This window comes from Caretta caretta, chromosome 18 (genome assembly GCF_965140235.1).
Source record: "Caretta caretta isolate rCarCar2 chromosome 18, rCarCar1.hap1, whole genome shotgun sequence".
NCBI classification, from domain to species: Eukaryota; Metazoa; Chordata; order Testudines; family Cheloniidae; genus Caretta; species Caretta caretta.
Window position 1 is genome coordinate 18,258,481 of NC_134223.1, and position 27,418 is coordinate 18,285,898.

Below are 27,418 nucleotides of genomic sequence, written 5' to 3' on the forward strand. Positions count from 1 at the left end.
TTACCTTGGAAATCTTGCTTATTTTGCAATTAGTGAATAAATCATTTTTGATGAAGATGAAAAAACCCCACCCCATGCTTAAGAAAAATAAAGGGGGGTGAAAGGGGTTGATGTTCATAGCTCCAAAGCAACTTCTCTGAGTCCTTTCCCTGTATGTCTGCTCTCAGGCTACAATCCAGACTTCGCAGTGGTTTATAATTAAACCCAAGTTTTAAGGGTTCTGTCGAGTTCTTTTTGCCCACCAGGTCAAACTGAGTCTGGTTTCTATCATAGAATGTTTCAGTTCAGTTCCCCCTTGAGGACACATGGGAACAGACAGTCCATTCATATTGAACAGATGACCATGAGGGGAGGCTTAAAAAAAGTCTCTTTTTGTCTATTAAGCTAAGACTGAGAAGTTATGAAAACTGCTTAATAATGTTCCTTAACATTTATACCACACTATTTTCTTCTTTTAATTTTCTAGGCAATTAAAAATAATTGAAAGTTATTGCCAAATCCCCTGAAGATATAATTTTTGTTTTAAATAAGCTTATTTCCATACTTGTGAGATCACCACATATTTATTTGACCATCTTTATAGGGGTCATGCAGATTACGCACATGGGATGGGAATGTGCAATAGGACTTGCATTGTAACAAGAAAATGAGAAGGGAGTGGAAAAAATAGTAAAGGTGGGACTAACTGTTCAGCTATTTAATTATTTGAACAAAAGGAATGTATCTGTGCACTTACCATCTCAGGTCCAGATTCCACAAAGCACATAAGTGTGTGCTTAAAGTTAAGCTTGTGCTTAAGTCCAGTTAACTTTAAATGGGACTTATGTGCACACTTCAGTGCTTTGATATGGATGCTGCACTGAGGCTTGCAAACACTTACATGGGTAACATCAATTGAGCTAATTCAGCCGAATAAAGTTTACTTGTGCGTATGGGTTTGTGGGACTGGACCATTAGATACTGTGTTTGCCGCTCTGGAAGGTTCTGGGACCTAATATAGAAAGAGAGAGCGCCCCACTGCCAAGCAGTTCATACAGGCAGTATATATAGCCAAACCTCTTCTATCTTTACTTTTATCCTATTAATAGAGTTGTAGCAGACACAATCCATGTGGCTGCTCAGTCACGCTGCATTGTAATATTGCTTAGCCAGTTCTCCCCCTTAAGGCTTAAAATCCATCACATTATACAAGAGCTGAAAGCCTTCTTGTGGTGTCCCAGTTTTTTCCCCTTGTGTCCATCCTATCCCCTTTCTGTTTTTTTAAATTCTTTTTTCCTTCCACATTTGACATGATATAAATTTATATCTGCACCTGTATATCGGCTGCATTTTTTAATAATCTTGCCATCTACAATGTTATAGGTTGAAAGGATGATTTTTATGTTGGAATAGAGAAGGAATTGGAGAATAACATACTCTGTTTATAGAGATCATTATAAGCTTGTGTGTTAAGTCTCCTTTGGATGCGGCTGCTTTGCCAAAGTTTGCTCCTTAGGAGCTGAGTATGTATGTGTCTATCCTCTCTGTTTAGCAGGTTGGGTTTAGATAGGTGGTTTTTATTTTTTAAAATTGTTACAAATCTTTGCCCTTCTTTAATCCCACTGGCCACATCGCAGGAAAAAACCTTCTTCTAAGTATGTCACTTATGTATTTTTTTAAGTGCATCCTTTCTGAAATGCACGTCCCAGGCCGCATTAGTTCTGTTTAGACAAGTTACCTATTGGAGCTTAAAATTTAAAAAAAAAAAAAAAAAAAAAAAGGCACCAGAAGAAAAGAGGAGCAGTTGTATAGAGCTTCTGGAAAGGCTGAACTGAAGAGCTTCTCCCCCCTCCCCACAAACTTCCCTCCTAAGCGCAATGTCTGGTGCAAAGTGCACGTGATGCTTGTTTCTAAAGGCAGCAAAAGAGGCTTTGAAAGTCTAAGACTGTAATTGGTTGTCTGGCTTTATCCTTGGAGCTCTGGGGAGGTTTCAGGAGTAATAACAGTTACTTAAAGTAGATGAGCTTCTTGTGGGTTTCCTAGAATCATAACCTTTCTTCAGAGCGCATTAGTTGTCTGGTACTTACAGAAGCATCTGCCTGTCTTTTCTGTAGCTTTAAAAACATTTTGAAAGCAAAGAATTTGATTTCTCCCTCTACTCTGTGTGTGGTAGTGAGGGAGCCACCTCCCTGGAATGCAGCTTTTGCCAGTGGCCCTGGCCTGACTGAAAAGAGAGGTGGGAAGAAAAAGCGATGTCCCTTTATTGGCTTTAAATCCTCATTTTAGCCACTGAGTTGTACCCAAAATGTCCTACCCTGTCTAGGCACAATGCGTTCCCTTTAGTGGGCACCATAGGTTTTCTTGGGATGAAAAATATGGCAGTCCCTAAGAAACCCTGGAGAGATGCATTGGGGCATACATGGTCATTTATTAGGAGTGGGAATTTCCATTTCCATTAACCTTAATGGGATTTGTACACATTAATTCATAATCACTGAATTGACAATATACCCTCCTCCCAATATACCCATACATCCGCTCAAGTGAGCTGTAGCTCACGAAAGCTTATGCTCAAATAAATTGGTTAGTCTCTAAGGTGCCACAAGTCCTCCTTTTCTTTCTGCGAATACAGACTAACACGGCTGCTACTCTGAAACCTCCTCCCTTAGACTTTTTAAGCAGCCTGAGACATAAAACCTGTGTTGTCCACTGGTTAGCGTAGGGAATAGGTCGTCAACACTTCTGCATTCCTGTTCTAGCTCTGACAGTGACTTCCTCTGAGCAAGCTGCCACAGCCTCTGTTTTACCTTTCTGTGGAAGGGACATAATTACCCGGAGGATTGTGTTTCGAGATCTTCCAATGAGGAGGGCTGTATAAGTGCACATTATTAACACTGACACCAGAGGGTTTAATTAAAAGGAAGGATTGTATGACTCTGGTCCCTTGGGTACCTCCAGAAAAGGGTATCTGACTGTTGTCCGTTGGGAACCTGCAGGATATAAGAAGTGTCTCTCATTTCTCTGCTGGCTCTTTGAACTTTGAAGTAATTCATTGTGATGTGCTTAGACTACTCTTCCCAGCTTAGTCTGATGAATCTCTCAGTTCTATTTCTCTCCTCCTCCCTCCGCCCCACTGCTGCCTGTCAGTGTCACATGGACATGCCCATGTGCCATGGTTTTGCCAAGGGTCCTGACAGCAACCTAGCCTGCCACAAGTATCAGGTTAGGTGCCTGGAGGAGTGAGGAGAGGATGTGAAGGCCTAATTCTCCGCAAGAAGGGACAGAAGAGATTCCTGAAGGGACGTTGCATCTTTGTGTTACATGGGTTAGTTTTGTTTTTCTTTCTGTTCCCTGGTTATATATTTAAAAAAACAAAACAACCACAACAACAAAAACCCTGCACTGACTTTTGCAGAATGTTCTATCAATAAAATATTTTAAATGCTTTTAAAAATCATAATCCTGGCAGCCATCCATAAAGGATTTTATTCACTTTTTAGCTGTAGGCATCTCTCTGCAAAAGCAGCAGGGCTCGGGGTGTAAAACTCCTGCTGACGTTCCGGTTCACATGGCATGGATGGGAGACAGTCGCTCTGATTGACAGCCCAGTGCTGCTGCAGCCTGTCGGTTAGCATATTTGGTTTGCATCGGGGTGATCCTGGCTTTAGAAGCAGACTGTTGTCAGTCTCCACTGGGAGAAGCTGATTATGCCTTGGGGGTAGTACCATGAAGACAATAGTTTAGCAGGATGGGAACAAACAGCTGCCTTTGAGGAAGACTACGGCACTTACAGGTTAAGCAGGGGCGGGGGTATCGGCATGGGTGCTGTTTTGGAAGGTACCAGGTGGAGAGACCTTAACGCAAGAGGAACAAGCCTGTGAGGAAGAACAAAGCAAGGAGGCATCTGAAAACAAATACCAGTCCATATGGGGGGGCAAGGGAGCTTCAGCATCATCCAAAGAGCTCTGCTCAGTGCTTTCATGGTGACATACAAGCATCATTCAGATCTGTAGAGCTGTAACCAGCTGCCATGTGCAAAAACAGTTGTGTGAGTTAGCGTCCTCTTCCCGCAGCTGGCAGAGTGTGCACTGTAATGGAGGGACTAGCCCAGTGGGTGCTGCAGTTTGTGGAGGTCAGCAGAGGGCTTACTTTCAGACATAATAAGCCATCTCAAGCTTGGAGATGCATTCAAGGGATGTTCTTTGTTAAGTTGCCATCGAAAGACACTTGCAGATCTTTGCCAGTTTGTTTGCAGCTGCGCTTCCTGGGGTGGCTTGCTTGTTTAATGGTGTGGCACGTTCTGCCTGTCCCTCATCCAAGATGTTTCATCGCACAGACGGGGGTGGGGGATGGGGGTAAATCTGCCATGCAGCATGTTGGAACCAGTTTTTTAAAAATGCAGAAATCCACAGTATCATTGACAGTTTGCAGCAGAGGAATCCTGTAAGTTTGCATTCTCCAGGTGCTGGCAGCATTTAGCTACATTCCCATTTTAAATCAAAAGCGGGTTATGTGTTTTTAGGAGACCGAGGGTGACTACCGCAGGCACCAGAGGAATCAGAAAACCCCCAAATCAGTCCGTTTTAGAGCTTGTTAACAGTCTGCCCAGATACTAGAGGAGGGTTTAACAAAACAACAACAAAACCTCATCTGTTTTCTATCAATGTTGGTGTCCGTCCCGCCCCCCGCCCCCTTCTGAGTTTGTAAACCCCTGGCCACTGAAGGGTCTTATGCATCGGATGGTATTTGAGGAAGAACAGCACGCTTGCTTGAGCCAACATTGGTGGAAGCCACAAGGGGAATACTTGCCCTTTTTATGTAAGGTTTGAAATTAAAATGAGAATCTCAGCTGGCAGAGTGGACTCCTCTCAATAGAGGAACTGATGCTTTGGAGAGAATTTCAAGATGGAACTTACAGGCAGTTAGGGCAGCAGATTCTGGTTTCAATTAAAAAAAAATAATAATAAAAGCAGGGGGGATAATATCTGGTCAATAAATGCTTTTTAGGTCCCCATGACAATGATCCCATAGGGAATCAGTCCAGTGTTTCAAAATGAGCAGAGTAGGGCTGTTTAGAGGAGGTTACTTGCTTCCTTGTTGAACCCCGCTTCCATGAAACCCAATGGCAAAACTCCCCTCAACTTCATTGGTGTCAATGCAAGGCCCCTAGGTTCCTCCCAACTTCTATCTCCCTCCTGCACACACGCTCACACTCAGTTTCTCTCTCACACACGCATGTGCACGCACACACACTTGGTATCCATATAGCATTCAAGAGTTCCCACACAACTGTTGCCAACAAAAATGGCCAGAGGAAAAGGGCCCATTTTTCTTGCTTAGTCCCCCTGACCTGGTTTGCACTAGTGTCCGCGATTGGCTCTGCTCCAGTGTTGGGGTGTGTGTGTGTGTGTTGTTTTTGTTTTTTTTTTAAAAAAAAAACCAAATCTCAGGGTAGGGAATTCTTTTCAAGCCATAATTTTTAGTTTGCACTGGATGGGCAAGGCAGAGTCGTAGCCAGTGGAAAGAGGCTCCGAACCAGGGCCAAAAACCAAGTACAGTTCTTAACAAATAAAAATCAACTTTATTTCTTTGGAACTTTCTTTACAAAGGTTTTCTTGTGGGAGCACTGTACTCCAGAGGTTTAATTCTTGGCATTCAGGTTATACTCCCTTTGCTATTTGGGGAGGGAATGTAGTGATTACAGCACAGGACTCTGTGTTCCATTCTTGGCCCTGTCCATAATTACTCTGAGTATTTAGTGCCTCAGTTTCCCCATCTGTGCAGTGAGAATAATAATCTCTGCTGTCATCTTCTGGTCATCTCTAGCAAGTCAACATTCATCTGCAGTGATTACTAGTCGTATCTGAGATGTGGGATTATTTCAGGCATATTGGACAAGCATGAAGTCTCAGATGGCTCATATGGATAAATGCTGGTTTCATAATGGCAACCCCTGTAAATTCATAGATTACGGAGCCCTGCAGCGGCCGTGATATCTAGTTTAACTTCTTGCATAATACAGGTATAGGTGGGAGGCTTAATTATTTAATAAATGCTTGCAAAGTGCTTTGAGATCCTTGGATTGTAAAAGCTATATGCTTATTGCAACTGTCATCCAGATAGAGTAGAAGGCTTTCTGGAGGCAGCGGTCTGATTCAAAGGGGAAAGCATACTTTTAAAGTCACCTTGTCACTTTGTTTCATAACACTGGTACTCAGTCTTTTCCATACTGGCATCCCCTAGACCAGTGCTTCTCAAGCTATCTGATGTGGGGGACTGGCAATTTTTTTTTCCAGTGTGCGCACAGACCGGCAGCCGATGGCTCGCGGACCAGCACTGGTCTGCGGACCACCACTTTGAGTAGCACTGCCCTAGACTAGAGGCCCATTCCCATTTAGCAACATGTGAAGGGAAGCCTGGTGGTAACCCCTGATATCTTTTCACAACCCCCCAGGGGTGTGGTGACCCCAGGTTAACACCATTCTCTGACTCCCTGAACTATTGTTTCAGCCTGTCTGCAAATTCAGGTAGATATCACTGCACCAATAAGCACTAGAAGCAAAGGGATAAGAAATGGAAGGAAAGGGAAGGGTCGTTCCCCCCAAACCTGGAAAACCCCTGGTTCAGAAATAGCAGCTCAGAATAGGAGTGTGTGTGTGTGTACGTATGTGCATGTGCACACGCGTGTGGGTGTTTAATTATGGTGAGGATTATTTTGGTAATAGAAACGGTACAGTCTGTAGTTGAGCCGATCCCCTGCATCCTACCCAGGCACTGACCTGTGACACTTGTATATGTGTTTGAGACAACTGGTTAGTACAGGCTGTGAGGATTGAGACTGGTCCCTCCAGCTCTCGTGAAGCCGTTAGTGCATTGCCCTATGAGGACTGCTGCTTTTCCCCTAGTCTAGATGGCAGCTGGAATCTAAAAACAAATTAGTTTACGGCTAAAAATAAATAGAAGTATTTCACTTGGTACATTTTTTCCAGATTGCTCAGAGTGAAATACTTCCTATTTATTATAGATGCACCTACGCACGCGTGCACATGCACACATGTATTTACACACATGCGCGTACACACATGCAAGCCTCCCTGTGTAAAATAATATCCACAGCTGCATTCCAACTGCACTCAAAACCTTTTTTTTTTTTTTCTTTTTTAAGTACACTGGGTTTTTTTATTGCCTGATTCCAGCTGTGCAACCTCGCTGGGCTTTGTGTGTGAGTGTGTGTGTGTTTTGATGTGGTTGTGAGCAAGGAGCCCATCAGGGGCTGCACGTCTAAAATCCTCCCCAGATTTAGTCAGCTTGGTAAACCGGGGAGGGGTCTGGGAATGATTTCAAGGATAAGAGCTGTTCATGTCTGGCTCAGAGTTTCTCGGAACAGCAAGCTGAAACTGTCTGTTGCTTATTTAACATATATATGCTGTGATTTTCCTGTGTGAAGATGCATCTGAACCTTAACGTAGACCAAAGTTTAAAGTTTAAAATGGTACCCCTTGCAGAAAAAGGCTTTGATTTGAATGCAGTGCAATACAGAATGGGGTGCTCATTTGCTGACGTCAGTCCATCAAAGATAACGTGCACCTAGGGATCAAGCAGGCAGGGAAGAGCCCTTATCAGGACCGTCGTCTGGATCCAAGTGGTTGCTTAATCGGGCCCTTGAAGGAAACGGTAAACCAACAACAAGCTGCAGAAGTGTTTCTGTATTCTCTGTTTAGCTGGCTGTTGGTGATTGGCCTCATCCCTTGAAATCCAGCTCTATAGACCCAGCCCTACCAACCATTACTGATGGGCAAAGTCTCCTCGGCTTCCTCTGGTCAGAATATGCATGATCAGGCCCAAAGAAGCTTTTCAGCAAAGAATTTAACAGCTGGGGGCAAGGGGGGAGAGTAAGAGTTTAATTCCAGAGTTCACTAATAACTTTGAGCCAAAAGGAAAGGAGTACTTGTGGCACCTTAGAGACTAACCAATTTATTTGAGCATAAGCTTTCGTGAGCTACAGCTCACTTCATCGGATGCATACCAGTTCAACTTGCAGAGCAGTTTTTTTTGAATGTAAATGTCAAGGCTGGAAGAGCTGGCTCTTTCTACCACCACACCTCTACGAAATATTAATCTCAGGAATAAGTTTACAAGCTACATTACAACCTGTAGCAACCCGAAAGTATCCCAGGAGGTGTGTTCATAACAAATCACAGCCATTTTGTGTCCTAATAAATATGCTTCTGTGCATAATTGGAGCCAAGATCCACCCAGTTTACTAAATTCACAGCCTCTCTGGCGTTTCTCAGTTGTACTGAGCACTTTGAAAAGCAAATCATGCACATACATGTATGTTGTTTTCTTCTAGTGAAATTTTAAAACCAAGCTGCAGGGTCAGTGGGTTTTTTTTGGTGATAGCAACTGGAACAAACTGTTAGGAAATTGGGCTGGGAGATTTTTTATATGGATCCACTGTTGGCTAGTTGTGAGTTCAAGCACAACCACCAAATGGAGCCTGGCTAAAATCTTACAGTTAAAAAAAAAAGAGGAAGAAATGTTCAGACAGCAGGGCTGGGAAGGGAGAAAAGTCTTCCTCTGCACGCTGGCCATGGAGTTTGGAAATGAGAGTCGAGGGGCTGCTGGGGCTAAGCAAAGAATATTCTACAAAACAGTTTTAATTTTGTTTCACTCCAGACATTTCACAAAACAGACTCCGTATCAGAAATTCTATTAGACTGAGGAATTGTGTGAGAGAAGCATTTTGTAGGAACCAGAATGGGTCCAATTCCTGTCTTCCTTCCTGTAAATCTGAAGTGAGTCCATTGGAGGCAAAGGACTTGACGCTGGTGTAACTGAGAGGAGAATTAGCCCCTTTGTTCCCAGATCCTTGAGATGAACTTTCTCAAGTACCGGCTGACTAAAACACTGCGTCTTACATAACATTCTTGGGCGGGGAAGTGCCATTTGCACGGGTGTGGATTAAGTAGAATAAGGCTTACAGGTGATGGGGAGGCTCTCCCTCTGAGAGCAGGCAAAGTGAGTCCAGGTCAGGTCTCCAGTAGTAGGGTGAGCACAGCAAGGAGCTTTTCACAACACCTTTTCAAACCGCTGTGTAACGGGCACTCTCTGAAGTGCTTTCAGCTGCGGTTTGTGAAGCCTCCCCGCAGGTCAGACGCAGGGCGACACAGTGGCAGCCAGTGAGCGTGCTGGGAAGGGCAGGAATAGAAAGCAAATACTTCATGTCATCAGGCCTCTCAGAATGACAGGGTAAAATGAATACTCGCTGTTTCCACCAGACCTGTTGGGAGGGGGAAGACGGAGAGCTCTGCGCTGTGACGGTCTGGACTCCTGCCACCAAAACCAGAAACGTAATAAAAAAAATAAAAAGGGCAGACTGTAGTAAGCGCTTCCTAGAACTGGTGTTTAGATGTGGTAGGTTTTTCTCTTTTAAATATATACAGTAAAGATGCAGTAAATCTTCCTACTGCTCCAGATTATAGTGCTCTGAGCTCACTCTGTTTCACTGAGACAGGTCGTTTATACCCATCAGTTTGCATCAGACTAAATATTTTCCTGCAATCCACGTGAAAGTACAGTCCTCGATAGAGACCCCCCCCCTTAATACCTTATTAATCACCAGCCAGCCACATCGCCAAAACCTGTAGGAAGCATGTGTTCTAGTGATTGGAGCTCGTGTCACTGTTTTAAAGGATTTGGATGCAAGGGAACTCGAATCTAAATTATGCCTGGTTTGGGATTTTGCGGGAGTTTGTTCACAACTGGGTGCCTGCGAGTGTGTTGCACCTGCCAAGTAAACTCACGGTTTGATTCCCTTCTCACTTACTCGGGTTTGACCGCATGTGTAGCTCCATTGGCTTCAGGGGAGCTAGTCTTGATTTGCACTGGTGTAAGTCACAGGAGACTCGCCCTGCATAAGAACGCCTGGGGAGAAGGCTATAACCCCAGCCTCCATGTTCCTCGGGGATTGCACTCTGACTTGAAGGAGCATCTTAGAGCGCTTGTTGGTAACATAATGCACGCCTTCTCCAAACTGCTGCTTATGGCATCTCTGGGGGTGTCCTGTTCACCCTGCCATTTGGCCTGTAGGATGTGTGGCCGTGATGGCATGTGCAATGGTCTGAACCAACCTTGGGGCCCTTAAAAATGAACAACTGTTAGGGGATTCACTGGGAGATGGGACTCCATATGGGACACTGTCGTTTCATTCTGCTCAAGGATACTGTCTGTGCCAACTTCCTTCCAAGACAAAGTCCTTGCAGGTGGGTAAGGCGGTTGTCTCCATTTTATACACGAGGGAGCTGAATTGAAGTGACTTAGTGCCTCAGCAGCAGCGCTCAGAATAGAACCTAGAAATCACGTCTCCCCGTCCCTATCTCTGAGCATTACACCACTCCTTTCCAGAGTCGGAACAGACCTCAGGGGGTCCTGACTTCTAACTAGACGCTGAGTGACACATCTTGCATACAGAGGCTGTCTTGGGGCTCGTTGGCCATTCTTCGCAGCAGCACAGCACACAGAGGGGTGAGGATAGTTGTGCTGACCCACTTTTCATCTCTGATTAAGAAAATCACAGCAGTTCCTGAAGGATCGACAATTTCAGCTTTTCTGTTTGGCTGGTGTTATTTTAATTGCAAGGTTCCTTGGTGATGGAAGAGTCTTGTTCCTTGGCTGAGGTTGAATACTCACGGGCTTTCTGTGAGCTAGCTGTGGCTGCACGGGCTGTATCTCAGAAGCTCCTGCTATCTGTTTTGTCTAGCAAAATCCCATGTGGATCTGGCTTTCCTGAATCAGCTGCATGTCATCCATGGGCCCCTGTGGGCCGTAGCTGGTGCTAGATATCTAAGTGCTTTCTACAACGCTTTTGCTGCGAGAGGACAGTATCACCAGGGCTGAGCCTGATCTTGATAAGGATGAACTCCTAGTTTGCTGAGTCAAAGAAGCAGCAGCTTATTCCTGTGTTACACCTCATGCTTAGATACCACAGCAGTGAGCGTGGTGCAGAGGCCTGGACAGAGAGATTAGATGCACCATTGTTGTTCGTTTGGCTACTGAATTTCTGGTTGGAAGGTTTACTTTTAAACTCAAATGAGTGCTGGGGAAAATCTCCAGCCTGGCAGCTCCTGGAGAATAAAGTTTTTCAGGTAACCACCTCTGCAGGTGGCAATGGGCAAGCTTCCCACCCACACACACACATTGGGGTCGGGCTTTCAGAAGCACCCCAGGGCCTTGGGAGTACAAGTCCCATTGGCTTCAGTGCCATTTGTGTTCATATGTCACAGGTGCTTTTGAAAATCCTGCCAATTTGGTCCTTGGCCTCTCCGAGCAGGCCAAAACAGGTGCTACATTGGGCCAAATGCAGTGCTTAATTTGTGTCAGGGTTGAGCCCTGGCACCTCTGGGCCTGGCAGTTCAGCCCTGGCACCTCTTTCATTACAAATTAAGCATTGGCCAAATGCCTTTTAAAAAAATAATAAGATAAGCACCCATCCACTAAGACCTGGTCAGACTTGCTATGTTCATTTAGGCCAGCAAGAAGCTCCTGAATGGTAATGAGGGTCAGTCACCCCCACTGCAGGATGAATTAGGTCCGCCTAGGAACATACGTAGTCCCTGTTACCTGTGCCACTCTCGGTCATTAATTGGTTTTACCCTCACAACACCCCTGGGAGGTAGGGAGCCATTATCTTCATTGTACAGATGGTGCAAGGTGGCCTAAGTGATTTGCCCGAGACCACACAGTGAGTCAGGGACAGAGCCAAGAGCTGAACCCAGGTTTCCTCCCTCCACCCCAAGCTAATATTTGCAGCCAGTTATAAACACCAGAAACGGTAACTTACGGTTATCATTTAACCAGGTTCTGATCCCGCATCCAGTGCAGTCAGTGGACTGACTCCCATTGGCTTTGGACTAGACCCAATTTTAGACCAACCCTTCACTACAGCATCACAAAGAGTGGTGCTTTCATGCTGCACAACTTAACTGGGTCACAGCCTTGCCCATTTGGGCTGGAGTCTGACCCGGATGGTATAGTTTATTACCTGCCACTTAGTTGTTTGCTGCTTTATTTTTTAATGTATTTTTATCTTTTGGTGTCTGTCACGTTTTTAACCCCCAAGAAGTGTATCTTTGAGGTTTCTTCAAACCGGTATCAGACTGGCGTCTGGTCTTGTGGTTTTTGTTCTTAGTGAGAAATCCACCTAATTTTCACGCCCAAACTGAGTATCTGCCGAGACAGGAAGCTCCACCCTTTCTTATGGTATAACTGAACTCGGCTCTTAGCAAAAGCAGCAGCTTGAACAACATGCTATAATGCTATGCATAGATTTATGGGCCTGTTTTTGATTTTGCTTCCCATGGTTTTATGTGAGTGTAACCCCTGTGACTTTGATGGCATTATTCCTGAGGTACACCCGTAAGAGGGAGATAAAGAATCAAATCCATACACATGCACACAGATTCATATTTCTTTCTAGTAATCACATAAAGAGATGAAAATAGAGGTTTCTTGGATCACTCTGTGTGTGATGGGAGACATTTAAAGCAACCATGAAAAGACAGACTCTTGTTTGCTGTAGGATCTGCTCCAAGTTCTTGACCGTAGCCCCTCCCCTCTATCTCCCTGGGATGCGTAGATGTACATGTAAAAATCATGCATTACTGTGGCTTGGTCTCCTGAATTGCCCTTTCACACCCTCCCTTCCCTCCCCCAGTGGACTGAATAATTCATTCTTGATGGCGACCTTGGACCTTCTGGGCTCAGGCCTGTGTTAGGAGAGGCGTGTAGCAGAGCGGCCATAGGACGGAATTGTGAGTCACAGTTTCCTTCCCTGTCTCCCTCCATTGCTAGAGTCCTGTAACCTGGTGCAGGCTCAGCTTTCCCTGTGGGGCGCAGTAGTGGCCCCATGGAGCCTGCCCGTCCCCCGCATCTATACCCAGGGCTGTGGTCTGAGGAGTGGATCAGTGCAGTGGGGAAGGGTGGGTTTTATTCTTAGCACATCTGCAACCACATGAAGCCAGGCCACAATCCAGCCCTTTAAAGGAGTTCCCAGCCAAGTAGGATAAAGTGATTTCTGCTAGTATTGTTCCCATGTCCCCGATCCATTTCAAGCTCCATTTAAAAGGAAGGGGCAGGATTGAGGGAAAGACACCCTATGGCCTAATCAGAGTCTCCGCATAGAACGTGCTCTGTCCCTTTAGCTGTCTGATTTCTATGCAAAGATGAATCAGTAACCCCATGCAGTGTGGGTCACTGCACCTGCTTCCAGCCTGTCAGATATTCTCAAAGCTACAATAATAGCCATAGTGGCCGGGCTTGCCCTGCATCACTGAACTCGAAGAGCAAAAGCCTGGAGTTTTTCTTTTTTCACTTGCTTTACCCCCCGCTGGGGGGTAGGGGGCGGGGGGCAGGGGCTGCATTCATATCCCCCCTAGGAAGGATTAAAAATCCAGTGCAATGTGCAGGAGTTTCCCCCATTTTAACTGCAGTAGGCTTTTTGGGGGTTCTGGGTTAGGAATAGATTTAGCTGTGGTGAGATCTTCAGCCCCAAAGGGCTGAATTGGAACTGGAGAATTGGGTCCCTTCCTTTTTGGGGGTCGGCTTCTCGGTTGGATCCCCTTGAGGCAGATGCAGCCCTGCAAATCCCAATCTGAACCGCTCTGAAATTGAAAGCAGCCTTCACTTTGGGTCATATCACCCATTAATACCCATCTGTTAAATGTCTACTAGGTTTCCTGCACCTTCCCTTGAAGCATCTGCTGGTGGGTGCTATCAGAGATAGGAGACTGAATTAGGTGGACCACTGGTGTGATCTGGTACAGAAGTTCCTGTGTTCCTAGCCAGGGACCCTCATCTCTCCACATACTTTAAGCAACCCCTGTTTTGGGTAGCTACCTTAAAATATCTGACTGCCCGCCTGCTCACTACTCTCCACCTAAAGTTTCCTGCTCCTGTTAGGCAAATTGGCTCAATTCTGCTCTTGTTTGCACTAATGTAAATTGATAGGGTTACTGTAGCGTAAAACGAGTAAGGGTGAGCAGAATGAAGCCCAGGCTTTTGAACAGATCCCTGGGGTGTTTACAGAGGTTGGGTTTGGGGTGCTGCTTGGTTTCAGAGAGGAGAGAAACAGGCATGTTTGCTGCTTGTTGAATATAGGGTCAAATTGCAAAAGGTGCTCCCAGAGACTTTGGCCCATTCTATTGCTCTCGTCTTCCAAGTGAGGACACTGCTTTTTTGTAGCATCTGTGTTTATCCCGTAATGGATAGCTACTCAGATTACAGGGGGCTTAGGCAGACACAGACACACACACACACAGACCCCCCAGAGCACTCCCTGCTTTGTACCTAATAGAAACCCTCAGGGAATAGAGGAGCCTGGAGAACAAAAATCACCCACTCAGCCCAGATGCTAGAGAGGAAACTGACCCCAGAGAGAATACCCAGGAATGACTCCATCTTGAGTGGCTTGAAAGTGTCTTATTCTGGGAGCCCAATTTTCACTCAATGTTGGACTGAAAAAGGAACTTTTAGGGGCCAGGCCGGGCTTGCTATTTAACTCCTGATCTGCTTGTTTTAGTATTATTATTTAGCTTTCAGAAGGGAGTGGGGTGTCTTTCTGAGAAGCAGCGGGTAAAGGTCATCTCCACTGATCTCATGCTTTGATAATACAATACCTAATCGAGCTAGCATGACATGTCAAATGTGATCTCATTTGGCCAAAATCCAAACTAGCTTGATTAATACCAGTGTGACTTTAAAGGGATGCCATCACGGTTAGCAGGCCCAAAATCTCACTTCTGTGTTTTTCTTTAGGATCCATATAAACCTTTCCTTACCAAAGCAAATGCCACAGTGCCCTTAAACTCCCCTATAACAAGAGACATCTTATACCAGTGCAATTGAGCAACTCTACAATAACAAGCCACTTTGCGTAGCTCTAGGCTTCATGAGGTACCCTGCCACAACAAACCATCATGAAAAGCCCCAGTGCTTATGTGGAGCTATACAATAACAAACCATTGTTCTTGAGCAACACAAGCAAAGGGGAATAAGGTTAAGGAAACAGAAATAGATGTTTCAAGCTTTTAAGAGTTTATTTCACACATCGGGGAGGCTGGGGGGAGGTCATTTATAAGAATGGTGAAAGCATCCTTTAGTGCCCCGTTAAATGCCACCTGTGTTAATATTTTATTTGTAAAGTTTGTACATTTATATATATGGACGGAAATAAAAGAATTTTCATTCACATATGATCTACTGTGTCTCCCCCATGCTGGCTACTTTGCCCACGATGGAAGCGACAGAGGGGTCCTTTTGTCAGTTTTACTTATTACCAGCCGAGAGCCTGTCCTAGCCTGGTGTATAATCAGTGAATCATGTGGAAGGGAAAGTTGTACTACATGCCTTGCAATAGTTTTGCATTTCAGTGTCCAGACTACTAGAGTGTGTTTGTCTTTTCCCTTCTTGTAGTCGTCCACCTCCTCAGCCCTGATTTTTTTGAGCTGTTGTTCACGCTCCCTTGTGGTAGGAAGATCAAATTCTACCTGTTTCATTAGCAGACTCTGCTTTGCTTTGAGTCATGCTTGGATGAGAGGCATGTGATGATGCGTTCTCATTGACTGCCTGCATGACATCTCTACTGGGCCTGTGGGTCATCAGTTGACCAATTTTGACACCTGTAGAGCATGAGCCTTTGATGGGTTTATGGCACAGCTGCTGCAACTCGGTGAGGAGGGAAAAACAGTTTCAGTGGCTGCCCAGACAGATAAGAATGTAACGAGAAGGAACCTAACGAGAAGGGTAACCAAATGGCATGTGTGACAGGGCAAAGAGCGACCCCCTGCTTTTTGGATTTCGAAGCATTATCCCCACTTCTTCATGAACAGCCCTGGTTCTTGATTCATTATTATTCACAGAGGGTGAGAAAGCAATTCTTATTAGCAGTGTTCCAGTAGCACCCATAGGTCCAATTGTACCTGGTGGGCAGTCCCTTTCCTGAAGAGCTAATAATCTAAGTAGACAAGACAGATAAAGGGTGGAAGGGGAAACAAGCCAGGGAGGTGAAATGACTTGCCTGAGGTCACACAGCAGCCCGATGTGTGCAATAGACTGCAGGGCTTCCAAATCACAGTCCAGTACCCGGCCCACAAGCCAACCCTGATTCTCAGGAATGCTAGCACCACATGGTGGGAGATGATGTTGCTTCATTTAGAACAATCTACATGGGCTGTCAGCAGCTGTTTCTCTTCTCTTTCTCTCCCCCTTCGAGGCTGTTAACCAGGATTTCCCCCCATGGCTCCGGTGCACAGGAACAGAACAGCGCTGACCACTGGCAGCAAGGGGCACGGATTGTTTTGCTTGTCTGCTCCTATTTTGTGCAGCTCAGGCTCCCCCTCTGCCTTGGATGTCAGCCTTGATTAGAGGGGAAAAGGGAGGAGGGCGGAGAAGAAAAAAGGAGACACATTGTCCCTTGAAAATGCAAATGAGGTGATTCTATTTAAATATCTTTCCTCAAGCCCCTTTAAGACTTGACGCTTTCCTCCCCATTCCCCAAAAGCTGTTTGTTTTTACACTGGCCCCCCAGTTCAAGCCCATTATGGCGCTATCCATGTGTGCACAGTACAGGGCCCAGGATGGCTGTCCTCCATCCTGCCTAAGCAGAATGTTCTCCTGCAGCTGAGTTGGGTAGCGGGGATGTGGGGGGGGAGGATTGGTCTCCATGCTGAGTCTTGCCACCTGTTGCCTTTTTCATTCCAGGCCCCTTCCTTTCCCCTCCCCACATTGCTCACCATCCCCAGTGGAGAGGGCTGGGAGCCGCCTCGCCTGCCAAATACCATTCTGATGCTGTCACTGCTTCTGCACAGACAGCATCTCTGACAGCAGAAACGAACCTTTCCCCAGCCCCGCTGCCCTGCGCTTTCCGCAGAAGCCATTCCAAAGTGCCCCTTTCTAGCTGGCAAGGGAGGAGGGGCTGTGGCATAGCCACTTCCAGCGTCAGCCCAAAGAAATAAAAGGCTGATGCTGAGCCAAAAGAAGCCCTTGCAAATCCATTGACACTGGCATTTGGCGCGGGCATGGGCTAATTTTGCACTCGCGGTTACTCGCACTCGCGGTTACTCACACACGCGCTCTGCTTCATCTGCTATGTATGGGAAGGCACCCCAGCCTGTAGCTCGCCTTAGAATGCTGTAGTAAGAGATCTGTGCCGGGTTCGATTATGTTACAGCGCGAATCGGGCTGTAAAAGACCACGAGCAGTCCTAGCAGCGCAGGCTGCCAGGTTAACTGGCATTAACTAGAGACTGGTTGGCTTGAGCCACAGCTCTGCAAAGCTGCTCTGCCACCCATAAAAGCAGCAGATTGATCATGGACTTGATGTCTGAGTTACCTCCAAATCAAGGCTGGCAAAGGGGCTGTGTTTTTGTATGGCATCCAGCTCCAGGCTTTGCTGTGAGCAGAGTGGATAGGGTAGTGGAATGGGCATCTGGAGAAGGGAGTTCAAATCTCAGCTCTGCCTGAAACTCCCTTTCTGAAAATTGGGTAAATCACTCAGAACGTAATTTTCAAGGATAGTGGCTTCGGGTGACTCCGTTTTGGGTGCCTAAAGGAGACACCTTAAAGGAGCCTGATTTTCAGATAGTGCTGAGCAGCCGCCCTCTAACACCAGGCCTCTAAGGGGTCTCAAGTTGGACACCCAGAATCAGTAGACACATGAAAATCTTGCCCTTAAAACTTCTCTGTCCCACAGTTTACTCATTTATAAAACACAGACGGTGGATACTTATGCATCTTTGTATAGTGCTTCGCAATGGTGGGATGGAAAAGCTCTGTATAAACATACAGTATTCGGATTATTACTGGTTATTGCCATATTGTGCTGCCATCTTAATAAGAGCCCTGTTGGACAGCAATATGGAAAAGCAATGAGTTTTCCAGCTCACAGAAAGAAAGAAAGAAAGAAAGTTGGTGTGTTCTTGTTTTATTATTTGTACTCTTCATGCAGAATGAGGTCCAGAGCCCGTCCGCTAGCCTTGTTTGTGCTGGCAGTGCCTCAATCTGGTATCCCCAGCACACCAGTGAAACCAGTAGTTACCAATTTTTTTTGCAAGCCACGCTGGGACTGTAGGAATTTTATTTCTTTGTGGTGTTGAAGGAAAGGGGTCCTGCCTGCCAAAGGACTATTTTATGCTTGAGGGTGATTTATAGGCCAAGCTGAGGCACTTGTGGAAAAGGCAAAGCAGCTCTTGGCAGCGCCCCCAGAATCCACTGCAGCTGTGGGGTAGTGAAGTCATCGGCATAACAACCATTGCAAACAGAATAACAAAGTCTGCTCTGTTCTCATTTAAAATAATCTTTCCAATTCAGAAACCACATTAAAATTTACCTTTCCGCACACAATAATAATAATAAAAAAGGCAGATACTGCTTAGCAGCACAGTGTGAATAGCTCGATTATATTTATGCCTCATTTTAGCCCTTGTATTGTAACTTTCTTGCCATTTATGCTTTAATGAATGAATGAAGCCAGTGTTGTGTCGTGCAATACATTGGTCTCTGTCCCTTTGTCTTTTCCATTTGCAGCTCTTTACAGTGTAGTCATGAAATGACAGTTCCGTTCAAGGGATGGCGGGAAAAGATCAATGTCTGTTTTAAATACCACCTTTTATCCTGGCACTAAACTGACTGTGAAAAGAACAATGATTAAATCTCTGCTTCCTCTCCCCCTCTTCCTTTCAGATCCCTTCAGATCCTCCTGCTTCCAAAAAGCCCAAAATTGATGACTCTGCTTCCCAGTCTCCAACTTCTGCCGAGAAGGAAAAGCAGTCCAGTTGGTTACGGTCCTTGTCTGGTTCATCCAATAAGGTGACTCTTAAGTAACACACTTATCCTGTTTAAAGTAGATTGGTGGGAGGAAATTTGTGCTTGGTGTCCCTCCTTTGAAGCCAATGGAACAACACCAAGGATGGTTTTGGCCCGTGCTCTCTAAATGAAAGATGTTTTCCACCTTTCCCCAGTGAAGAGTGAATTACGCTGCCCTTCCCCTTCTCCTGCAGCCTCTCAGTGAGCACTGGCAGCGTGGCTGTGGGATGCCTGGGAGGGTCGGGAATCCTGAAAGCCCTGGAGTCCCAGGTGGTCTCTTGCAAACCATATATTATTTGTTGGCTAGCAACAACTGAATGGGATTTTAAATCTAATCCAACTTGGCTCTTCCAGTGAAAAGCACTAAGCAGTTAGGTCCCCGTTGGGGAATTGTGTTAGAGATAACAGAACCCAAGCACACACGCGCGCACAAGTCAATAACTTTTCTTTGCCATTTATGCTTTTGAAAGATATACTCAGTGGTGACCAATTTTTGTTTGTTTTTCTCTTCCTTTCTTTCCTTCCCTTCCTTGCAGAGTATTGGTTGTGTCCATCCCCGTCAGCGCCTCTCTGCTTTCCGGCCTTGGTCCCCTGCTGTTTCAGCAAACGAGAAAGAGCTCTCGACACATCTTCCCATATTAATCCGAGACAGGTAAGAAGACTTGAAGCATGGGGTGGGAGGGAGAATCAGTGTTATATGACAGCAAGCCCCTTTGTGGGTGTTTCCCTTGCACTGATATGAGTGGCTGTGTTGTTCAGTTCAAGTCAGTCTGCTGGCAGTGCAGTGAAAGCATTTGCAGCCGCAGTTTTAAGTGATTCTGGGAGGGAAAACAAGAAAGTAGCCATATTTGTGCATTCAGTAATTCGGTTTTCTTGAGTGAAACATGCCTCAAAAGACTGCAAAATGAAGTATCTGTCCATGAGTCATTGCTAGTTCAGTGGTGCAAAGACCCAAGCATTTTGTGCAGTTGGTTTAGAGTTTTGCCCATCTGCTGTTTAAAGATGGCTTGGCCATCAACTTCTAGGATGATGGGTGGCATCTGCTCGAAGTTGGTAGGGACCCGACAGCTCTTTGGTGCCCCCTGTGAAATCTCTCGGGTGTTCTCCACCCAGGTCAGTAGCACACAGGTGCCAGTCACCAAACCACTGCCAAAGCTGACACATTGACTCCCTTGTTGGCAGTCTCAGCAGAAATGCCCTGGATTGAATGGGCTTTAGAGACCAAACCGTCCTCTTGGCCAATACAGGTGGTCTCATAAGATCAGAGTTGAGACACCCTGGGCAAGACTGGGCATGGAAGCATCCACTCCTGCTGCATTTGTTATTCCTCATTCTATACGGCTCATTTCACATGCCCTAAATTCATTCTTTTTAAGTCTTCCAAGCCACTATCCATGTACTGTATCCATCTGCTAAATTTACTGTCTCTACAGTCTTGTCCCTTCGGCAGGCGCTGTTGAAATATACTGAGACAGCTGTCCCTAGTAACACTCAAACTCCAGCTCATGGCATCAGTTGGTTTGTCCTTCCAAACATCTCGATTTCGTACTTCCTAACACACATTGTTCTAAACCCGTTTTATTGAATGTACTAGTATTTCAGAATTTAACAGGCCTTCCGGTTGTTATGGGAATGAATTGAATTGGCTTCCAAAGCCATGCCTGTTGCTGCTTTATTGGTAATTATTATTATTACAGCAGCACCAGAGATTGGAGCCCCTTTATGTTTGGGGCTGAACATCCACAGAGAAGAATCCCTGCCCCAAAGAGCCCACTATCTAAATAGATAAGAAAAACAAGTGGGAGGGGAAACAAAGATGCTAACTTGTGCAGCATATCAGGGAATAGACCCCAGGTCTCCAGCATCCTTCCCATTGCTTCCATCCTCCTGGCTTTAAACATTCTGTCCCCCTGCATCAGCCCAGCATTTATGTCTCCCAGGCCCCCTATTCTGCCCCTGGTTATTTTTAGGGAGGCTTCAACATCATTTCTTAGCATTGCCACCCCACTCCTTTCAGCAGATCCCCCAGTGCCTTAGCGGTCAATCCAACCTGGCTGCTTAAGTTTTTATTTCAAGTGTTTTTTGTACTCTTCTGTACAGTTCTCTCGTTTTTTGGAATATAAAAAGGTCTGTACATGTACAAACGTGCTCAGATCCATGTGATTCTGCGTGCGTATCTATATCTGAATGTTGATTTGGCTGTAACTGCAACAGGGGGTCTGCCCATGGAAATCTCCACTGGCACCTGGAGCTCCAGATTTCCAGAGAGTGTTGAAGTTGTGATTGCAATCCGTGCTTGTGCACAGTGTGTATAAATGTATACCCTGTTGGCATGTGTACCCAGCTTGTACACTTAAACTTGCTTTTGCATGTACAAATTATGCAGCTGAGGCTTTGACAGCCATCGCTGGAAAGTTGCTGTTATGGACCTGATTCTGCTCTCACATTCGTTTTTATACCAATGTAGTAGTTACTCCTGATTTACACTAGTGCAGGCGTGATCAGAATCAGTCCCTGTCTAGGCAGCGGTGATAGCGCTGCCCTAACTTGAGATTGCCTGACATTTTCCATTATAAGCCTCTGTTTTCAGTTGTTTATAACTTTGCCAAACTTTAACTGCTCAGGTTGATAACTTTCATGCCAGTTGTCTGCCTCAGACTGAATTTTTTGGAAAAGTTAGGAAACAGGAAGTTTCTGAGAAGAGATTGGGGGAAATAGTGTTTTGCTCCTGTTAACAAAACAGCTGTAAGAATTTTTTTAAAGACACTCTTGCACTCCATGCTTTGAAAAAAGCACTTGGAATTTGGCTGGATAGTCACCCTGGTTTCAAGCATGTGTCTTGCTGTCCCTGCAAAAATTCATCCAAATTTGGCAGTTACAAGCCTCTGAAAAATCTTAGTTTGCACATGGTCGGCAGAGACTTTAACATATCATTAAAGATTGTCTCTCACTGCATAATTGCAAGGGGTCTGAATTAAGGCTACATCGGCAACCGTACCAACCTTTTGAGTGCTTGACATTACAGCCTTAATGTTCTTTTAACATAGTTCATTGAATGTAATATAATATATACACACTCACATACATGTGATGTGGAAAAATTAATTATGCACTACAGAATGTTGTTGGCAGTCTACTGGCTTTTCTCCAGGCTGTGCAATCTCAAAAGTTGGAAGGCAGTTGTGGGTGGTTAGATGTAAAAGCACCATATCTTGGAAGAATCCATAAAGCTCCAGAGACAGAATATGGAAACAGCATTTAACATACGGGAGACTTGAGGGTCTGGTTTCTTCCATGTACATAGTATTTAACCTGTAATTCCTGTTGAACTGAGTGGAGGTTATGTGTCTAAATCCTCTGTGCACTTAGAAGAGCATGGAACGCTTAATGGGTGGAGATCATAGGGCCAGATTCTCAGCTAGTGTAAATCGGGGTTGAAATCAATGCAGTTCCGCTGAGTTACACCAGTGGAGGACCTGGCCTTTTTCAGTCTAAGATGCTAGTTAGGAGGAATTTTGAAGGCAAGAATGGGACTGAATATTTTGCCTTTTTCCTTTGTCTCCCCCTTCCTAAACAGTTTTTACTCCTACAAAAGTTTTGAGAATGCTGTGGCCCCCAACGTGGCTCTCGCACCTCCTGCTCAGCAGAAGATTGTAAGCAATTCCCCATGTGCCACAGTGGTGTCACGGAGCGGTGAGCCAATGAGCAGCCCGGTCCAGCCGCGGAAAAGGAAGCTGACTGCAGACAACCCAGCAGTCCCGGAAGCAGTGACCACCGTTACTGCTACCGAAGAAGACAAAGAGTCAGAAGCAGAGATTGAAGTAGAAACCCGGGAGGAATGTAAGTGTGAGTTACCTGCCTTTATTTTGGGGTTTGGTTTTCCAGAGGAGTCCAAGGAAGTTAAACTCCAATGGGAGTTGAGCACCTAATGTGATCTAGATACCCAACTCCCCGAGGCCCCTTTGAAAATCCCAGCCTCACATAAATAGTGAGAAATGGAGGCACAAGACAAGAGTGAAATTTTCACTGGAGGGCACCCCAAGTGTACACTCACAGAAAAGCACGCGCATTAGATGCAGCCACAAAACCTCACACTTGCATTATAATGGGTGAACGCCTGTGCAAATGAGTGTACCGTACATCACATGTTGTGATGCTGAGCAGGCTGATCCCATGCCCTCTGGTGCTAAAAAATTCTGCCCTGGGACTTGCATGTGCTATCTTTCCCATGCAAATGGTGGTTTGCACACACACACACGGAGATAGTTTTATTTCAGAGGGAAAATGTGTCCCTAAGTGGTCCATTTTCATTACAGCACCTTCCTCTAATAGAGTGAAATTCGGGGAACCAACACATACTTATGTACTACCTAAGTCCCACTCTAGCCCTGTTGTGACAGTTTAACTTCAATGAGGGTAGAATCAGCCCTTAAGCAGTGCACAGGGTTGGTGCTGCACCTCTGCACAGGGGTGAATTTCACCCACCGAGACTAGCGGGATATCGCTGTCCAGTTCTTCCCCAAAGCACTGGAAATGTTCTCCAGATGGAGAGTGCAGAGAGTTTGCATGCAGCCAGTGAGCTCAGTGGGCTAAATCCGAAAATCTGTGCTCAGACAAAACTCCCACTGCGTTTGATGAGAGCCTTGCAACCCTGTGCATTGCTTAGATATATATTTCCATCGTACATCAAGGCATAAAACGTTTCTTTCCTTTCTCCTATTTGTAAGATTATCCATTGCATGGCTCCTCCTTTTTAAAGGGTCTCATCCCCATTCTGACTTATGTTGCTGTGAATGTTTGTTAACTTCAGGATTTTGTTTGTTTGTTTGTTTCAGTCACCTCATCCCTGTCCTCGCTCTCCTCCCCATCCTTTACTTCGTCCAGCTCTGCGAAGGACATGAGCTCACCTGGGATGCAAACCACAGCCAATGTCAGCAACTCCTTTGAGGTTGCCACCCACGCCGAGTCTCACAGCAGCGGGTTGGAAGCCGAACTGGAGCATCTAAGGCAGGCCCTGGACAGCGGCCTGGATACTAAAGAAGCCAAAGAGAAATTCCTTCATGAAGTGGTTAAAATGAGAGTGAAGCAGGAGGAGAAGCTAAATGCTGCCTTGCAGGCTAAACGAAGCCTGCACCAGGTAATGATGGACACTTGTTGTCACTGTCTGCATATCCACCTCCAAGGGGAACCAGTTGGCTCGTTTCGCCTTGAAAATAATTCCCCAGAACGTTAGCAGCATTCCCTGGAGTTCCGGTTCTAAACTGGAAAAGGCCAATCTATGGCATACGGGAGCTTTGTCTATATTCTACACGTGCCACCTGCCCCTGCTTAAGAGAGAATCCCAAATTTTTAACCAAAACCAAACCCCTTCCCCCATTTCCCTTTGAGAAGCTCGTCGGGCCCAGCCGAGTAAGAATTGTTTTCACTTCGATGAAGTTCACACATCCCTCTTCCCAAAGAGGGGCCTATTCAGAGCTTTTGTCTGTTGGGAAGCATGTAAAATTTCCTCATTGCCTAACCCAGGTGCATCTCGGCAGGGCATGGCATCAGCACACTAGGGGAGGGAGGGAGTTGAGATTGCCAGTCTATAGTAATTATCTACAACTGTGTGCCAGTAACCAGGGTCCAGCTTCCTTTTAGGATACTGCATTTGAAGCAGAGCTAGTTGGTAACTAGGTGGTATTGTACCCCCAGTTCAGTGTATCAGGAATATTTTCTGTAACAATGAGTGCCATGTTATTTTTTGCAGAGAAGGCTGGTAGCAGAGACACTCTTGCTATTGGCCAAAAGCAGGCACACACGTTCCTATCAGCCAACAAGGGCCAGGTCTGGGGGGCCAGTGACTCTCATGTAGATGTGATTTGTTTGCACTAAGGCTTTGCACCAAGACAAAGCAATATTAGAACCTAGGTGCCCTGTCACAGTCCCCGTAGCAAGAGAAAGGTGCCTGGATGAATCTAATTTGTATTTGAACCAAATTCTGCCCAACCTATTGGCATTGACTCCTGCATTAGGCCCCGTTTTACAGCCCATTCTCTCACACCAATGTACTGCTCCTGAAAGGAAGTCTTCGGTATCACAGGATGCAAGGTCAGCTCCCAGGGGAAGGGAGGTCCAGTGCTTTTAGTCAGCCAGAGCTGCTCGCTCACTCTGTTGCCACTCAATTTCCTTGTGTTTCATTGAAGCCAGCTATGTTTAGTATAAAAAAGCAAACCCCATTTACGTAAACCAGGTGCTGAACCCAAGTTGAGCTTTACAGGATTGATCAAGCAAAGGAGTGTGTCAGATTGGGAGAGAGGATGGTGTCTGGCCCTCGGTTTCCATTTTGGCAGCTCTGGGTTTCCGATTCCACAGAGCTAGGGCGTACGTGCATGCGCGCCCCCAATGTCAGGGTTGAGCTAACAATGGCCTGGCTGGGAAGTGAGATTGTCAAAGGAGTGAATTTCCCATGACCCGACTGCAGAGTGTTACTTACCAGAGACATGTCGCTGTGAGGGTTTGCCTCTGACGGACAGGAAGTCCAGCTTCTGGGAGGGGGTGGGGGGAGTGATGTGCCATAGTTCATTTAATTTAACCCTTTAAAAAGGCAGATCACAGCCAATTTTTGCAAAGAGAAACAGAAGTACTTGGTGATGGCATTGAGGCATGGCATTAAGATTACAATATTTGTAATTTGAAAAGCATGTGATACATGAACATGGCCACGTGTCCGTACACACACATGCAATTATTTTTAACTACCAGTTAGCCTTTTCCTCTCCGTTTCTTCCCCTTCATTTCCCTCTGGTTTAATTTGATTTTACAACTCTCACTTGGGTGACAGTTTTCATGCTAGTCATTCATGCTAAGAACTTAGATGGCAGGAAGGGAGAAGTTTTCTGAGTGAAACAGAGGTTGGATTTACCTTCGCTTTTACTGCTGGGGTTTCCTAACTGTAGCAGAGCATTCCATTCCCTTGGTGACTTGGCAGTAGCCCGAGGGCTGCACGCAAACATAGCTAACACAACAGAGCTCCTTAATGTTAGAAATTAAAAATAAATAACTTATTTTTACACTCATCGCATGTTTCCTCCTGCTCAGCTGCGATGGAGTTGCTTATTGCTCGATTTCGGCGGCTGTAGAAAGCCTCTTGGCCAGCTTTGCCCTTCACAAGCAGCACTCACGGGCTGCATTGTCCTCGCTTTGTGCAGACTCAGTTTCGTGTCTGCAGATAAAGGGCGGCCGTTAGGGTTATCTCGTTTGATCCTTTTGCTCTGAAAGTTGCTTTCAGCCAGTGCAGCATTCAGCACTAACAGTGGATGCACCAAAAGAGTTAACTCCAATTCATCTTCATTCAACCTTAGACCGTGACAGCCGTTTTGCTTGACAGTAAAGATGAGAAATTTGGATCAAGCCTGGCTTTTTAAAAGTCCGGAGTTCGGGTACCTTGGGCCCAGGATTTTGGCTTTGTCCATGAGAAGGATTGGGTCATCTGCAAAATTTGGAACCAGGTTCAGGTTTCAGCCTCCTCTCTCCTTTCTTCCCTTGCTCCCCCAACCACAGCCATGTTTGAATCTCTGGGTTTGGTTTAGATCCATTTCTCCTTTCCAGGGTCACTTAAGAACATATGAGCAGACCTGTAGTCCATCTAGCCCAGTGTCTTGTCTTCTGACAGTGGCCCGTGCCAGGTACTTCACAGGCACTAACAGACCAGGGCAAATAGTGAGTGACCCATCCGCTGTCATACAGTCCCAGCTTCAGGCAGTCAGAGGTTTAGGGAAACCCAGAGCATGGGGTTGCGTCCCTGACCATCTTGGCTAATAGCCATTGATGGACCTAACTTCCATGAGCCTCTCTCATTCTTTTTTTAACCCAGTTCCTTGCTGTAATCTTGTGTGTGCTGCCCCGGTTCCTGTGGCACTCCGTAACTGTTTGTGCCTTCCAGGAGCTGGAGTTCCTGCGCGTGGCTAAGAAGGAGAAGCTGAGAGAGGCAACTGAGGCAAAGCGCAACTTGAGAAAAGAGATCGAACGTCTTAGAGCTGAGAACGAGAAGAAAATGAAAGAAGCTAATGAGTCGCGGATACGACTAAAGCGAGAACTGGAGCAAGCCAGGCAGATCCGAGTGTGTGACAAAGGATGTGAAGCAGGCAGGCTGCGGGCCAAGTACTCTGCCCAGGTAAGGCCAGGCCTTTGAGAGCTGATCGGCATGCAAGCTTCCCTGCTCTCCACTTCCTAGGGTTAGTCAGCGCCATCCTTCTTCAGCCTGTATGCCCCTTGACTCCAGTAGAGAGATTCTCTGCCCATCTAGGTATCTACATGGCCCCTCTGTAGTATTTGGGCCATCCTGAGATGTAGGGAAGAATTTTCTCCCATTTTACAGATGGGGAACTGAGGCACAAAGAGGTGACTTGCTCATATAGGGAGTCTGTGACAGAGGAAGATGGACCCAACTCTCCTGAGGCCCAGTCCAGCGTCTTACGCACAAGCCCATCTTTCCTTCTCAGGAGTTGGGCCCTCTGCGAATGCTCTTCAGGTCTGAGGAAGGTCACACTCACAACCAAACTTGGTAGCTCAGGCCTTTTAGCTGGAGACAGTGCCAA

At 45.9% G+C, this 27,418-nt stretch overlaps 1 protein-coding gene across 3 annotated transcripts in view; it reads left to right on the forward strand.

The window, feature by feature from the left end:
• SKI (SKI proto-oncogene) overlaps window positions 1-27,418 on the forward strand; it is a 144,889-nt gene that overhangs the window by 108,817 nt on the left and 8,654 nt on the right. For 2 of the 3 annotated variants that reach the window (XM_075121174.1, XM_048824842.2), the window contains exons 2-6: window positions 18,717-18,842; window positions 19,376-19,491; window positions 22,417-22,685; window positions 23,675-23,976; window positions 26,764-26,994. In XM_075121174.1, coding sequence (XP_074977275.1) covers window positions 18,717-18,842; window positions 19,376-19,491; window positions 22,417-22,685; window positions 23,675-23,976; window positions 26,764-26,994 — 1,044 coding nt within the window. The remainder of the gene's footprint in view (window positions 1-18,716; window positions 18,843-19,375; window positions 19,492-22,416; window positions 22,686-23,674; window positions 23,977-26,763; window positions 26,995-27,418) is intronic. The other variant, XM_048824843.2, reaches the window with a different exon arrangement.